The 16,799-nt window shown below is 46.6% G+C and overlaps 1 protein-coding gene across 1 annotated transcript in view; it reads left to right on the forward strand.

Annotated features, from left to right (window-relative positions):
* Positions 1-1,127: 1,127 nt before the first annotated feature.
* Positions 1,128-16,799, forward strand: part of BRPF3 (bromodomain and PHD finger containing 3) — a 32,201-nt gene continuing 16,529 nt past the window's right edge. The window contains exons 1-7 of the mRNA XM_007939394.2: positions 1,128-2,575; positions 5,425-5,581; positions 8,221-8,352; positions 11,324-11,452; positions 11,737-12,049; positions 12,754-13,059; positions 15,464-15,970. Of these exons, the coding sequence (XP_007937585.1) occupies positions 1,128-2,575; positions 5,425-5,581; positions 8,221-8,352; positions 11,324-11,452; positions 11,737-12,049; positions 12,754-13,059; positions 15,464-15,970 (2,992 nt within the window). The remainder of the gene's footprint in view (positions 2,576-5,424; positions 5,582-8,220; positions 8,353-11,323; positions 11,453-11,736; positions 12,050-12,753; positions 13,060-15,463; positions 15,971-16,799) is intronic.

Raw genomic sequence — 16,799 nt, forward strand, 5'->3', positions numbered from 1 at the left:
TTTACCCCTAGATGTGGTCAAGGGTTAGAATTTCTGATAGGAGTAGGGGAAAGCTCTAGGCCTGTGAGTTCTTCATCCTCTGTTGGGAACCACTGTTCATATAGAGAGCTAGAGAGTGGATGCTGTTTTTGTGTTTTTCCTTTCTGAAGCCTTAACTACACCTCTCTTTGCATACATCATTGTTAGCTACCTTTCAGTCACTCAGCAGCCCCTGACTCATGGCAACTCCATGAACAATGGGATTGGACTGATGTGGTCTGTAGGTTTTCACTGGTTGACTTTTAGACGTAGATCACCAAGCCTTTCTTCGTCTAGAAGCTCCACTGAAACCTGTTCAGCATCATAGCAACACGTAGGCCTCTATTAATGGACAAGTAAGTGGTAGCTGCACTTGAAGTGCATTGTCTGGGAATCGAACCGGGATCTCCCACATGGAAGGAAGGTGGGAATTCTACCAATGAACCACTGTTGCCCTGCATGTACATCATTAGAACATTAGATTTCTCCCCATCACATTATAATGACCTGTTTACATTTCTTTCCCTTTAGTGAGATAGCTCTTCAATAGAAAGGGCAAGAATCATGTGGAAGGCAGGTATACTAGCCCCTATACCACTGACACTGGCAGGGATCATGTGTATTTGATTTCTCCTTTCATTTAACATGTACTGAGTGCTTGATTTTGAGCCAGGCACCACTTTACACACCAGTGAACAAAACAGGCAAATATGCCTGCTCTCGTGGAGCTTATAATCTAGTAGAAGGAGGCAAACAATAAACACAATAAATAGCAAATACAAATAATATGACAGAAGTTGGTGTTATAGGGAAAAAATAAAATAGGATGAAAGATGAGTTACTAGTTGGAAGGAATGATATGTAATTTTAAGTAGAATAGTCCAAGATGGTGTCATTGAGAAGTAGTGTTTATGCAAAGACTTGAAGGAGGTGAAGGAGCAAGCTATGTGGATGTCTACAGGGCAGATTGTTCACATGGGGAACAACGAATTCTCCTGGTGTCCACTTGATCAGGTGGAAGGGTGAATGGGTTCCTACATGCATAAACATCCAGCTCATAGTTTCCTGGCCTTCTTTCCTTAGGCCTTTCCCCTTGGTTTCTAGGTGCCATGAGGAAGCCGCGCAGGAAGTCGCGGCAGAATGCCGAGGGCCGGCGCTCCCCATCCCCATACAGTCTCAAGTGCTCCCCCACCCGCGAGACCCTGACATATGCCCAGGCCCAGCGGATTGTCGAGGTGGACATTGATGGACGCCTGCACCGCATCAGCATCTATGACCCACTCAAGATAATCACAGAGGATGAATTAACTGCTCAGGATATCACCGAATGCAACAGTAACAAAGAAAATAGCGAGCAGCCTCAGTTCCCTGGCAAGTCTAAGAAACCTTCTTCCAAAGGCAAGAAGAAGGAGTCCTGCTCTAAGCATGCATCTGGCACCTCCTTCCACCTCCCACAGCCCAGCTTCCGCATAGTGGACTCAGCCAACCAGCCAGAAGCACCTCCTCTGCCTGCTGCCTACTACCGCTACATTGAGAAACCACCTGAAGACCTTGATACAGAGGTAGAGTACGACATGGATGAGGAAGACCTTGCCTGGCTGGATATGGTAAATGAGAAGCGGCGGGTGGATGGTCACAGTTCAGTGTCAGCAGACACCTTTGAGCTGCTGGTAGATCGACTTGAGAAGGAATCATACTTAGAGAGCCGCAGCAGTGGGGCCCAGCAGTCACTCATTGATGAAGATGCCTTCTGCTGCGTTTGCCTGGATGATGAATGCCACAACAGCAATGTCATTCTCTTCTGTGACATCTGCAACCTGGCTGTCCACCAGGAGTGCTATGGTGTTCCTTATATCCCTGAGGGTCAGTGGCTCTGCCGCTGTTGCCTGCAGTCTCCCTCCCGGCCGGTGGATTGTGTCCTCTGCCCCAACAAGGGTGGCGCTTTCAAACAGACCAGCGACGGGCACTGGGCCCATGTGGTATGTGCCATCTGGATCCCTGAAGTCTGCTTTGCCAACACCGTGTTCCTGGAGCCCATCGAGGGCATTGACAACATCCCACCTGCCCGCTGGAAACTAACCTGCTATATCTGCAAGCAGAAGGGGCTGGGTGCAGCCATCCAGTGCCATAAAGTAAACTGTTACACAGCTTTTCATGTGACATGTGCACAGCGGGCAGGGCTCTTCATGAAGATTGAGCCTATGCGAGAGACCAGCCTCAATGGCACCATCTTCACAGTGCGCAAGACAGCCTACTGTGAGGCCCACTCGCCACCAGCTTCTGCCACTGCCAGGAAAAAGAGTGACTCCCCTGGAGGCCTCAGTGAAGCTGGGGATGAAGAAGGACTAAAGGAGAGTGGTGGAGAAGAAGAAGTAGATGTGAAAGAGGTAGAGGAGGAAGAGGAAGGTCAAGGTGGGCTAGGCAGCCCCCTTAAGGGAATACCTAAGAAGAACAAGATGAATTTGAAGCAAAAGATCAAGAAGGAACCAGAGGAAGTGGGCCGGGATACACCGTCCACTGTCCCAATGGTCACTGTACCACAGATACCCTCATACAGGTGAGCCTGCCCAGAAGGGCTCCCCAAGGACTGATGACTTCTGGCTGGCATCGGGCCCAGGCCAAACTTCCTTCCCCTAAGTGTGGTTGGTGGACATCTCTTCTTTTCTATGCTCCCAAATTTGGATGACTACTTTAGACCCTGGGCTAGCTTGGTGCAGTTTGAGTTTTTGATTATGCCCTTAGAGTAATATATTTCCCTTGATTTAAGGTGTGATAGAATACTTAACATTGCTCAGAAACCCAGGTTACCGATATCTAAGGTAGTATTCTTCAACAGGGCCACTAGTGACATTTTGGACAAGATAATTCTTCATTATTAGGGACTATGTCATGTGTTCCTAAGTGTTTGGCACTCCTGGTCTTTGTAAGTGCCAGTTGCATCCCCTTCCCCATTGCCTAGTTTTTGTGACAGCCTTAAATACTCTCCACACATGTTTCCAGAAACCCTGGGAGCATGGAAGTACTCCCAATTGACAACCACTATTTCAAGGAGTCACTATTGGTGTCTGCTGTCCAGAAAGCTCTGTCCTGGGTATGATGAGGACTTGGTAGGGGAGGGAGAAGTAAGGGCATGCTATTTCTCTTCTTGAAGAGCACTTCATAGCTTTGTAACTAAGCCACCTGGGCCCACATTAAGTCTGTGTAGAGACCATTGTACATGGGTTAAACCATCAGAAAGGTAAATGGAGCTATTGGAGGGACTGGAGCTTGGAAGAGAGTCAAGAGATAGAGGATTTCCCAGCAGAAGCTCATCTTAAGGGTGATGCTCATAAAAAAGTATACAGTGTTAGAGCAGGAAGGAATCTTGGAGATTATTCATCTAATGTAGTCCTTGCACCTTCTCCCACACCCCCAGATGAAGAAACTGCGACCACAGGAGGTAAAGTTGTTCACTCCTTTATTCATTCAATGAGATGTTTATTGAGCACTTACTATATGCCAAGTCCTGTTCTAAAGGCTGAGACCAAGTGGAAAGTGACAGACCCTGGACTACCATTCATGAGGCTTTGAGTTCTGTTCCTGCTGCCTTTCTCTGTTGGTGAGAGAGGTAGGGAGAAAGGAATACTGGAGGGTAATGTGGAACGAGTTGTGTGAGAGGAACAGGGAACCAGACTTACAGGCTGGGGAGAAGATAGGGTAAAGAAGATCCATGGATCGAGGTAGGATTTTGGTGACTTGGAATTTGTCTTACGGTCAGAAAACTTCCAGGTTAGGTTACTCTCTTTCCTGAGGAGGGTGGGCACATATTTAGTAGGGTGCTTTTGCCCAATGGCTAGATTTTTTGGTTGTTACGTCTGCTCTTCTAGATGTTTCTTGCAGGGGCCAGCATAACATGCTGGCTAAGGGCCAGACAGACCACTTAGATTACTTATTACTTACGCACTTTTGGCAACCTACTTAATCTCTCTGACCTTTATTTTGTTTATTTGTAAATGAACTTACCACATAGGATTGTTGTAAGAAATGAATGAGATAATGTAAACAAAGCACTTAGCACAGTGCCTGGCAAATAGTAAGCGCTCAATAAATGGTGGCTATTGTTGCTGCTGCTATTTTATTATTATTCTTTTCCCTACCTGCACAAATGCTGTTGGGGCCCTCCATGGCCAAGAGTTTATGGGGGTGGGGGGCTGCCTGCATCTGGACAGGTGTGCTTGGCATGGGCATTGGTGAGGGAATCTGTCCTTTGGGGAAAGGCCTAGGCATAAGCCTTGATTTAGTAAGCTTGGCTTTGGGGCAGGAATGTTTGACTGTGGAGACGAGCAAGGCCTAGGGGAACAATGTCTAGCCTAACATACCCATCTTTCTAAGGCTTCACCTCCTTGGTTAGCTATGCTTATTTCCCTGTTCAGTGGAGTGGGATAAAGAGAAAAAGTGGAGGGAATATCACAAGAGCATTGAAGCTTTGTTTACTTTTGGATAACCATATTTGGGGCACAACATGCTATAGTAAGAAATCCTAGATTCTCATCCTACTCATTCTACCATCTTGTTAGCTGCATTAGTCACTTTGACAGTTTTTTCAGCCTCTGTTTCCAGGCTATCTTTCCATTTTTTTTTTGTATCTTGGGAATAATAATACCCACCTTGTAGAATGGGTGTTTGGGTAGAGATCATAAGTTTTCATTAATTCCCTTTTACTCCTTTCTCTTCCCCCAGGAGTTACTGGCTTAAACTTCTAACCTTAAAATATAAACTTCTTTTTTAGGGTGCTTTAATGAGCCACATTTTCAGATTCTTGGTCTTACGTCTTCAGATCAAATTTTTTTTTCCCCATCTTATTCTTTAATTGCTGAGATTTTTTAGTGGGAAAACCAGAGGTCAGACAACTCCAAACGGTTGCTCAGGAAACAGTAGCCTAATGCACTCCCATTGACTTTCTTTCCAACTTGATTGTTGACTGCCCCTGGTATGGTGGCACCATCAGCCTTAGGAGCAGGAAATAGTGACCACACTGCCTATAGCTTACTCAAGATCCTGTTCCTTGTGGCTGCCCTTTTCAAGAGTAGGGTGGGGAGCACTAACTAGGGCACAGGCCTATTTCATAGTCAGTGCCTAGAACCAAGAGGTCAGGGACCACAGAAAACTGGGTTTTTGGGGAGAGATTGTTTTTGGAGGATTGGGACTGCAAAGCAGAAGGTAGGAAAGCAAGTGAAATAACTCATGCTGAATCTGAGCTGCTTAACCTTGCTATCCTTTTCGTGCCTTTCTCTGAGATGAGGCATTTGGTCACTTTATTCTTTCTTCCTCTGTATGGTTCAGAAATGAAACAGGATATGGATAGGATGCATGAGCCTCTGGGCCCCCACTGACCCTCTTTTTCACTTCCCTGTGCCTCTACTCAAGGTTGAACAAGATCTGTAGTGGTCTTTCCTTTCAGAGGAAAAACCAGTTCATGCAGCGGCTTCATAACTACTGGCTGTTGAAGCGGCAGTCACGGAATGGTGTCCCCCTCATCCGTCGCCTGCACTCCCACCTGCAGTCTCAAAGGAATGCTGAGCAGGTAGGTAAAGTGGTGATGTGAGGGCTAGGGAGGGAGGCAGAGAGTGAGGGAGAAGGGAAGATGGTTGGGGTATGGCTGGCATATCTCCCTGGGTCCTCCAAGGAGCCTGCTTATAGGGATCACCTCCCTTGGTTGTCTATCCCAGGGATCGCCTCCACCACTGTAGATTGCCTGTTAGTGTTGAGGCTGCTGTGGAGCTTTTCGGAGACTATCAAACTAGACAGTAGCCACCTCCTGGATGGGAGAGACACAACTTTGGAGCCAATTCTAGGGGAGAATGGAGGGCAAGCCCAACTTTCCACATACGCTGGGGAAAAGAGGAAAGCTCTCAGATGTGGCAGAAAGAGAGAAGAGGTGGGCTGAATAAGAGCCAGGGTGGTCACGTTGAGTTAGAAAAAGGTGTCCTTTCCTTAAGACATACTGCCATCTGCTAGAAAATGTTTCATAATAAGTTTACAAATTTACAATCTAAGTTGCAGTACATAGCCTGCACAATTATGGTAGCCTTGTGGGGAGCTATGAAGGACATGTATCTAGCCCTTAGCAACTAGAGTTACTGAATGGTATTTTCCAAAATGGTAGAGGCCTCCTGAAGGATTTTATTTCCCTTTGGTTTTTAACATCTTTAGTTCACTCTCCCTCTTCAGTTGCTCTGTTACTTCCATCTTTGAACATCCCCACGCTACTGCTCCAGAATTGAAGCTAGCCTTTTCTTGACTCTGATGCTCTTAGAGTTGTGTCTGATTTCACTTTTGCCTTTTATAACTAACTACCTAAAATGCATGTCTATATGTGGGTCCTCCTTAAACCTTTTTGCCCTCCTCACTCAAAGCCACCCTTAGAACATCAGTGACCTCTTCCCAGCCTAGCAAGTCTTTCCCTAGATTCTTACCTTACCGGTAATTGCACTGTATTTGACACTATGGATTACATTGTCTGAGAGCTTCTCTGTGACAGCATTTTCTAATCTTCTACCCCATTGTACTGTGTGCAGACCCCACTTCTTCTGTGTAGACCCCACTTCTAACTCCTTAATGGTTGACATTCCCAGTGGTTCTGTTGCCAGGCCATTTGCTTGGAGAGCTCATCCACTCACAGTTTTAAATAACTATATTGCAGCTGCTCTAGACTTTTTTCTTGTCCACACCCCTTTTTTTCTGCCCTGTCTCTGGGATACTTCCACCAAATGTTGTAATGCAAAAGTTTTAGAAACTGAATTCGCTATCTCCCTTCCTCTCAATAAACTTATCTCCCTATTATTTGCCATGAAATCTTTTTCCTCTTGAGCTCATAATGTTCCCTTCTTTGGATTTAGTTTTGATTGTTCCCTCCATAATGGGCCGTAAGCTGTTAGGGAAATTAATCAATACAGGGTCCTTTATATCTGAAAACCCTATGGAGGAGCATAGTTCTACTCTGATACACATGGGGTGTTCATGATTTGGAATCAACTCAACAACAGTAGGTTTGGTTTTTTGCTTTTACTTTCATTCTTTAGCTACTTTGCTTACCCATGTCCCCTTAATTTTAGCAGTACCTTTCTAGGTGGCCTCCAGCCTCTAATTCTTTCTTTGTTGTCTTAGTCACACACTATTTTCCATTCTGTCATTTCCTCTTCCAGAATATACTCCCCTTCTCTAGTCAGGAGGAGCCTAGAGATGCAGTGGTTAAGCACTTAGCTGCTAACAGAAAGGTCAGCAGTTCAAACCCACCAGCCACTCTGTGGGAGAAAGATTACAGCCTTGGCAACCCTACGGGGCAGTTCTACTCTGTCCTGTAGGGTTGCTATGAGTTGGAATGAACTCAACAGCAGTGGGTTTGGTTCTATAGGCAGGCAAGGTCTGGGTTCTTTTCTCTGTCATTTGGGGTTTCTTGTCAACTGGATCCTAAACTGACCTTCCTTGGCTTTTGTAATCCTCTAGCCTCTCTGCTCATCAAGCAAAGAATCACCATTTTTGCCTCCATGCCTCTCTATGCCTCTGTCCCTGTGGTCCTTTGCCCATCTGTTTCCCTTACTGTGAAGCTAAGTAGGATTGCTACCCTCAGAAAGCCTTCCTTGGCCTAACCCCACCATTCAGATTCTCTATTTTATATCTCCTCAGCATTTATATTACAATTTTTTTGTCTTCATGTTATATGTCCTAGTACTTCAAAACCGGGATCTCCTCCTTCTCCCAGATACACTGTGACCTCTTCCAGGACAGGAATCAAGTTTGTTGCTGTTGTTTTACCAAAGTACTTTCAAGCCATTTAGTACAAGCTTACTAAGTAAGCTTACTTAGTAAGAACCTCCTTTTGTTTTCTAGCTAAGTTACAGCCCTAGAGTGAAATTCTTCCCACCCTTGAGGTGTCTATTATTTCCTTCTAAATTCTTTCTAGTCCTGAGGGCATAGCTGCTGTCTGGTGTCCCCAGGGGTGGGAGGAGTAGTCCCAGTTCCCATTCTAGCCATGGTCATTGTGTGGAAATGAAGAAACATTGTTATAAGCACAGGAGGAATGTGCCTGGGAGAAGAGGGGTTGAGAGCCTCTCCCAGAAGGTGGGCAGTCAAGGAAGGGGATGGGATTCTTACCTGCCAATGCCCTGTGAGACTTGAACAGAAAGGAGGTCCCAAGCTCTTCCTTCCCTGGCTCTTTTGCAGCGAGAGCAGGATGAGAAGACAAGTGCAGTGAAGGAGGAGCTGAAATACTGGCAGAAGCTCCGGCATGACTTAGAGCGGGCACGGTTGCTGATTGAGCTAATTCGGAAGAGAGAGAAGCTCAAGCGAGAGCAGGTAAGGAAAACCCCAGCCTCAAGGCTCTTGTTCGAGATTTCTTTCTCTCATTGTCTGTGTGGCATGGGGTGAGCCAGGAGCTCCTGCTAAGTGTCAGCTTTCTTCCCTCCCTTCCTGCCCAGCACTACAGATCTATAGCTTGCCTAGTCTGTATTGGGTGTGATACTCTTGACAGTTCTCACCTTTTGGGATTAAGCTCCTGGTGGGCCCAAGCGTAAACTTAATTTTATATGCCTAGACCAGTCCCTGGAGTTTCTGATTCAGGTCTAAGGCTGGCCATCAATATGTTGAAAAGTTCGTTGGCCATTCTGATAGGCATCACCTATTGAGAAACACTGGCCTGTGAGTTCTCAGTAGGCCCTTGTAAACACTTAGGGTCTTGAGTAATTAAAAATTTCCATTCTCTGTTCAGGGAGATTCTAAGCCCCTGAGGCCAGGAAATGTAGTAGTTTAATATCAGGGCTAGGAGCATGGGCTGTGGCACCAGAGTACCTGGGTTTAAATCCAAGATTGGGCAATCTATTTCCATAGTGATACCATTTTGGAAACCCAAGGAGGGGTTGCTATGAGTCGGATCCGACTAGACAACAGTCAGTTTGGGTTTTTTTTGGGTTCTACCACTTACTACATGTGTGACATGGAACATGTTACTTGATCTCTTTATACCTCAGTTTGCTCTTCTATAAAATGAGCAAAACAGAATCTACATCATGGGGTTGTTTTAGGAGCACATGATTCAGTATATGTAAAGAGCTTAGAATAGTGCCTCAAACACTGTAGAGCTATATCAGTGTTTGCTACTATGATCATCATCATTGTTAATACTCTTTGCCTCCTTGAAGTGTCTACCTTGGTGCTTTGAACATGGCAAAGAGTAAATACAATTATTTGAATGAATGACAAGCCAGAACTATTCTTTCTCATCTGGGAATGTTGTTGTTGTTATTTGCCTTCGAGTCGGACCCAACTCATAGCAACCCCTTGGGTTTCCAAGGTAGTATCACTACGGAAGCGGATTGCCCAACCTTCCTTCCGAGGATTGGCTGGTGGGTTTGAACCGCCAGCCTTCTGGTTAGCAGTCAAGTGTCTTAGGCACTATGCTGCCAGAGCCCCCTCGTCTAGGAATAACAGCTATTAAGCCCATGCTTCAGAGACCTGGGTTAACAGTTTTCCTTTCTCACTTGCTTCAGACCCCACTTTGCTGTTCAGTCCCAGCATGAGCCCTTTTCTGCCAGGCCCAAACCCTGAGTTTCTGTGCCTGAGCCTGGACAGCTCTCATCACACTTTGCATGGGTGCCTGTGGAGGACTTCTTAGGACCGTCTCCACAGATTCAAATTGTCTGCTATCCCAGGTCTGGCCCCACAGCTGAGCCTCTGTTTTGGTTACCTTGTACTGCTCTAACAGAAATACCATAAATGGAATGGCTTTAACAAATAGGAGTTTATTCTTTTACAGTTTGGAGGCTTTATTCAAAGTACCAGGCTCCAGGGTCTGGGTGAAAGCCCCTCAACCTTGGGCTTCTGCTCTGCCTCCTGCTCCTGGCCCACTGGAGCTGGAGGCTTTTCTTTGCTCAGATAGCTGCTAGCTCCTGAGGCTGACAGATCCAAGGTCAACAAGTACAAAGACACAGTCTCAATGTTACCAAACAACACAGCAGGCCACTAATTCAAGTAGGCCATTAATTCAAGTTGATTGAATGTCCCAAGATCAGCAGGGCATGGCAAGCTGCCGAACAACAACTTGGCTACATGCAGGGTTCAAGCGTGCCAAAAAGCTGGAGACCTTCCTCAAAGTTGCTTCTTATATACTGGAAGCCGACTACATCCCTAAAGCAGCTACTCAGCTGCTCCAATAGATTCTGCCATGGAGTTAATTACCAATCTCACCATGGGGAATAACTACATCCAGCTAGCTGCCCAGCCACTCAACCAGACCCAGCCAAGTTGACACAAACTACCACAGCCTCTCTTCCTGCCTCTGGTTCAGAGAAATGAGAGCGAGAAGGAGACCATGAAAGCAAGCAGACCTGTTTTGCTGTGGCTGAGGCAGGAACTTTTCATGATCCAGTTCATGGCTACCCAGCTGTTTCACATTAGGGCACACGTGGAAAATAACATTTGTACAGCATGCTGATGTAAATAAATGAGGCTAAATACAACCTGAAGGGATAAGCGTAGAGGCTCAAATCATCCCAGGCTGGCCCAGATGCCCCAAAGACTGATGGGATCAGTATCTTAGCACACTGGGTGGGAAATTCTGGTCCAAGGCACGCTTTATATCATCAGTGTGCTTTTTGGAGTCAGTCAGACCTGAGTTCAAATTGTGCTCTGTTCTTTTCTAGCTAAATGACCTTGGACCAATGACTCCTCATCATAATCTCTAACCCTCAGAGTCCTTATCTGTAAAATGGGGTTAGTGAGAGTCTGTCTTTCAAGATCATTGTGATTATAAACTGAAATGTTACATATTTAGGGAGACAGTAGAGCATAGTACTCAAAAGCATACACTGTGGAACCAGACTTACCTGGGACTGAATCCCAACTCTGCCTCTTATTAGCTTTGTGACCATGGGCTAATTACTTAAGTCTCTTGGTGCCTCAATTTTCACTTTGTAAAATATGTTATCTGTACCTACTTCATAGTTGTTATGAGGATCAAATTAGCTAATACACAAAATGCTTAGAAACATACCTGACAGTACTATAAAAATGCTACTAATAATAACTGATAAAATAATAACAACAGTTATTGTCATTACTGCAAATTTTGGTACGGTGCTTGATACACAGGAAGCATTCACAAAATTGTCACTCTTGGTATTATTATTCCCAAACTAAGGGCTGGGTGGTAGATGGCACCTCACATGCTGGTCAGCTTAATATCCTAAGAATTGTGTATAATGGGTGAAAGTCAAGTTACCAAGAAAAAGTTTCAGGGATATCCTGACCTCTCCCCACCTCCCCTCATCAGGTCAAGGTCCAGCAGGCTGCCATGGAGCTGGAACTGATGCCATTCAATGTTTTGCTGAGGACCACTCTAGACCTGCTGCAGGAGAAGGATCCTGCACACATCTTCGCTGAACCCGTCAACCTAAGTGAGGCAAGTTCCTCCTCACCTCCTGAGCGGTGAACCCCTTCTGAACTGGAGATAGGTTCTTAGTAGGCCGGGAGGGGGTTGGTCCACAACATGTCCACACCCTGGGGTCTGGCAGGGTGAGGGGTTAGTGCTCCAGGGAGCAGGCTAGGGTGGGCCAGGCCCCTGGGGCTTTGAGTAAGACTGTCATGATCAAACCAGAAAACGGGGAGGCCAAGAGTGCCGGTGAAGGGTACGCCCTGTTTGGCTAGTAAATGGTTGTTGTAATTGTACAGGTTTTATATGTTTAGGTTCCAGATTACCTGGAATTCATATCCAAGCCAATGGATTTTTCTACTATGAGGCGGAAGCTGGAGTCCCACCTGTACCGCACCTTGGAGGAGTTTGAGGAGGACTTTAACCTTATAGTTACCAACTGCATGAAGTATAATGCTAAAGACACAATTTTCCACCGAGCAGCTGTCCGCCTGAGGGACCTAGGAGGGGCCATCCTGCGGCATGCCCGGCGGCAGGCAGAGAACATCGGCTATGACCCTGAAAGGGGCACCCATCTACCTGAATCACCCAAATTGGAGGACTTTTACCGCTTCTCCTGGGAAGACGGTGAGAAGCCCAGATGGCTAGGGTGGAGAGGGGCCAGGACAAGGCATAGGCACAGAGCCCAGAGGGCCAGGGCTCAGGGTAGATATTGGGACTATTGGGAGCAAAGCTTAGGACTAGCGGGAGCAAAGCCAGGAACAAAGCTGGGAGTAGGCACAAGGATATACCTGTTTGTGGCTAGAATAGTTCTAAGAGTCAAAGTTTAACCAATGCACTTAGTACTTATTGAATGGTAGAAAAGGGGAATCAGGTGCTAGTCTCACTTAGGGTTTTCCTCTCCTGGACCCCCTGTGTGTGGAATTGGAGCACGGGGCAAGGGGAGTGCTAAGCTGGTGTGTGTCTGGCTCATTCAGAAGACCAGAAAAATGGAATTGCCTCTCAGCTTTGTGCACTGCCTGCCCCTCCTCTCTGCTTCTCATTGGCAGCAGCCAGTCACTCAGGCCGGGGGATTGCCAAGCTGCCTCGTGCCTGCTCCACGGAGCTCATAATTGTGACTGTGAACTGCTTCCTGCAGATGTTTCCCAGATTCTGACCTTGTCCCCATGGGCAGTGGTGTTACCAGGCTAAGGGCTCACAATGACACTTCTGGAAGCCACTGGCCCGGGCATTCCAGGAGAATATTTTGCATCTGGAGGATTCCACCCTTCCCCCTTGCCCTGGGCTGGGCAGGTCCTTCAGCCCCTTCTGTCCTCCCTTCTCCCTGGCAGTGGACAACATCCTCATCCCAGAGAACCGGGCCCATTTGTCCTCGGAGGTACAGCTGAAGGAGCTACTAGAGAAACTAGACCTGGTGAGCGCCATGCGTTCCAGTGGGGCCCGGACCCGCCGTGTCCGCCTGCTGCACCGTGAGATCAACACCCTCCGGCAGAAGCTGGCACAACCACCACCACCACCACTGCTGCCGTCATTGAACAAGACTGTGCCCAATGGGGACCTCCCAACAGGGCCCCGGGGGGATGCTGCTATGCTGGAGCAGGGCCTGCAGGAGGAGCCAGAAGACAATGGGGACAGAGGTGAGAGAGAGTCACAAGCAGGCAGCATGCTAGGAGGAGTGAGGATTTAAGGGCCAACCTGAAATCCCAGAATGGGCACATCCTTCCACCTCATTAGATTCTGACCCTTTTTGGGCAAGCAAAAGCCAGGGGAGGGGTCATTGCCATGTATACCCAGGGATGATATTCAAAATACTTAACCATCAGTGGAAACTAAACATTTATCAGTCAGAATAAGTGTTGCCTATTGTACTGGAGGAATCCCTGTGTGGTGCAGATGGTTAACACGCTTGACTGCTAACCGAAAGGTCAGGGTGTGAGTTTACCCATAGGTGCCTTAGAAGAAAGCCCTGGCAATATACTTCTGAAAAGTCAGCCATTGAAAACTCTGTGGAGCACAGTTTTACTCTGACACACATGGGATTGCCATAAGTCAAAGACGACTCCATGGGAACATGTTTTTGTTGTATTGGAGAAGGCTCGTGAAGGTCCCTGATACAGATATTTAGTTGTTAGATGATGGGAAGGCTCAAGGAGTCTCAGGTCCTGGGGCCAGCATCTGTTTACTAACCAGTAAAGAATTATTTCAGTATTTTGCACCTATTATGGCCATGGTACATAACAGTTAAATATCAACCCACTTTATACCATCATGTAGGAAGGCTCTCAGAGCAGGCTATGTGTAGTATGGGAGGATAGCAGAGAGAATGGCCAGGGCTGTGGAGCTAATTTATAGTTTTGACCCTGGCTGGCTGTATCTGCAGACTCATCCCAAGCAGAAAGGCGGAACTGCAAAAGGCAGCTGGGGAAGTGATTCTGTCAGAGACCCAGGGGCCTTAAGAGCTGAGCTCCTTCCAATTATCCCCACTTTTTTAGGACAGAATTGTCTCATACCCGTGCTTGGGAGGGCCTGTCATCTTCACAATGTAAAAGGTTGGGTGTTATCATCAGAGGATAGGAGTCTAAACAGCCCATTTATTTTTGGTTGACAGAGAAAGGGAAAATGGTTAGGAGGTTACTCTTGGCATTGGAGGATTTGTGTCTGTTGTGATCTTCTTGCCTCCGATGTGGCAGTCAGCAGCATGCCATCTGTATCCCCATGCCTGAACCCTGGCAGTGCAGAGTCATGCCAGGTGGACTGGCTGCAACAGCATCATCAAAAACTCACTGCCATCCAGTCGATCCCAACTCATAGACCACTCCTTGGGTCTCCGAGGCAGTATCTCTACGGAAGTAGATTTCCCAGTCTTCCTTCCGAGGAGTGGCTGGTGGGTTTGAACCGCCAGCCTTCTGGTTAGCAGTCTAGTTAGCAGTCAGATGCTTTAGGCACTATGCCACCAGAGCTCCCTATATCACGATCATTCAAAGGGTTTAAAAAAAAAATTCTAGGCCCCCACTCCCACATTCAGACTGGGGAGGTCTGCACTGTGGTTTGGAAGTCTCTCAGTTTCTGGAAGTTCTAAAGTGGTAGGCAAACAAAAATGTCTGGGAACCACTGATTTCACTTACTTGGCCTCAGTTTTCCACATCCGTAAACTTATACTTCCTTTCCCACTTGGTTTCATTTGGACAATATGAGACAAAATTGACAGATGAAAAAACTCACAAGTCTAATGAGAATTACAGGCCTCTAATCTGCCAAAAAGGAGCTCTGATAAGCACAATGCCTAAAACATCTGACCGTTAACCAGAAGGTTGGTGGTTCAAACACACCAGCCACTCTGCGGAAGCAAGACTGGGCAATCTACTTCTGTAAAGATATATTGCCTCGGAAACCCAGTGGGGGTTGCTATGAGTAGGAATTGACTTATTGGCAGTGGGTTTGGTTTTTTAATCTGCCAAAATGTGATTTAGCTAATTACTGATTAAGCAGGTGCATTTCTTAGTTGTAAGAAGCTCTGGTGGCATAGTGGGTAAGGCATTTGGCTGTTAACCAGAAGGTCAGCAGTTCAAACCCAGCAGCTGCTGGACAGGAAGAAGATGAAGCAATCTACTTCCGTAAAGATTTACACTCTTGGACACCCAGTGGGGGTTGCTATGAGTCAGAATCAACTTGATGGTAAAGGATTTTCTTTTTTCCCTTGAGTGTAGAGCAGTGGTTTACAACCCTTACTACATCAGACTCACCTGGTGAGCTTTAAAAGACAATACTCCTCCCTTTGAGATTTAATTTCATTTAGTCTGGGATGAAGTTTAGGCTTTGGAATTTTTTAAAAGCTTCCTAGATTCTAATAGATAGTCAGAGTTGAGAATTACTAGTGAATTACTACCCCCTATTTTCTCTTTACCTCAGACCCAAGACCTGGGACACATCTCAAGCCTTAGGATGGCCCATGGTTTTAGCCCTTGGTTATCTGTCAGTATCTTATTTGTAGGGACAGACTCTTTCTAAAATGTTCAAGCAGGTTCTTTTTTTCTCTAACAGATGAATCCAAACTTCCTCCCCCACCAACCCTGGAGCCCACTGGGCCTGCACCATCCTTGTCTGAGCAAGAATCTCCCCCGGAACCCCCTACTCTGAAACCTATCAATGATAGCAAACCTCCAAGCCGGTTCCTAAAGCCCAAAAAGGTGGAAGAAGATGAGCTTGTGGAAAAATCACCTCTGCAGCTAGGGAGTGAGCCCTTACAACGCCTGCTCAGTGACAATGGCCTCAACAGACTGTCCCTCATGGTCCCTGACACCCCTGCTGGTACCCCACTCAGTGGTGTGGGCCGCCGCACATCAGTCCTTTTCAAGAAGGCCAAGAATGGGGTCAAGCTGCAGAGGAGCCCAGACAGGGCTCTGGAGAATGGCGAGGACCATGGTGTGGTGAGCTCTCCTGCCTCTCCCACCAGCAATGAGGATGAGCAGCATTCCCGGAAGCGGCCACGGAGTAGGAGCTGTAGTGAGAGTGAAGGGGAAAGGTCCCCCCAGCAGGAGGAAGAGACAGGTGACTCTACCTGCAACTTCTATTGCTGCTTCTCATCTGCTTTCCTGCTTTGCCTTGCCAACCAGCACCTCCCCCACTGGCCAGCTCCCTAATGGCCCCTGTGGACTCTGATAGTAGCATTGAGGGTTCCATAGTTCAGTTGGACCTGGTAAATGAGTAGAGTGACCTGGGAAACAGGCTTTGAGCCAGCATTTTCAGAGGGTTGGATGTATATCTGGGGCTCTCTTTGGCCCTGTGGGGTATACAAAGATATATATGGTAAAATAGTTCTTATCTTTGTTTCAGTTTATTCAGTAAATGCTAGCTAAGCACATACTATATTATTAGGAACCAGTCTAAACATTGGGGAAAAATAAGTGAATAAAACAGACAAAAATCTCTCTTACATAGGAGACTAATTGTGAGCAAATGAGTAAATTGTATCTTATATTAGAAGCTATGGAGAAAAATCAAGCAGTGAAGGGCAATAGAGAATGCTAGGGTAGGAGAGATTATGGTATTTGATAGGGTAGCCAAGGAGGCTTTCTGAGGAAGTGACATTTCAGTAAAGATCCAAAGGACTTGAAGGTGGGAGCCATTTGGGTATATGGGGGTGGAACATTCCAGAAAGATAGTCTAGCAAGTGCACAGGCCTTGGAGATGGGAATGTGCCTACATGTCTGAGGAACAGCAAGAGGACCAGTGTAGCTGTAGCCAAGTAAGCCATGGGGTGACAGGAGATGAGGTCAGAGATAGGTATGGAGTTCCATCTCTTTTTAAAGAGTCCTTACTGCATACATGCATAGCTTGAGCTGGTCACAAACAAACTCACTGCCATTGAGTTGGATCC

This window comes from Orycteropus afer, unplaced genomic scaffold, assembly GCF_000298275.1.
Source record: "Orycteropus afer afer isolate SDZICR_OR568_19922 unplaced genomic scaffold, OryAfe1.0 scaffold00059, whole genome shotgun sequence".
In the NCBI taxonomy this organism is placed as follows: Eukaryota; Metazoa; Chordata; class Mammalia; order Tubulidentata; family Orycteropodidae; genus Orycteropus; species Orycteropus afer.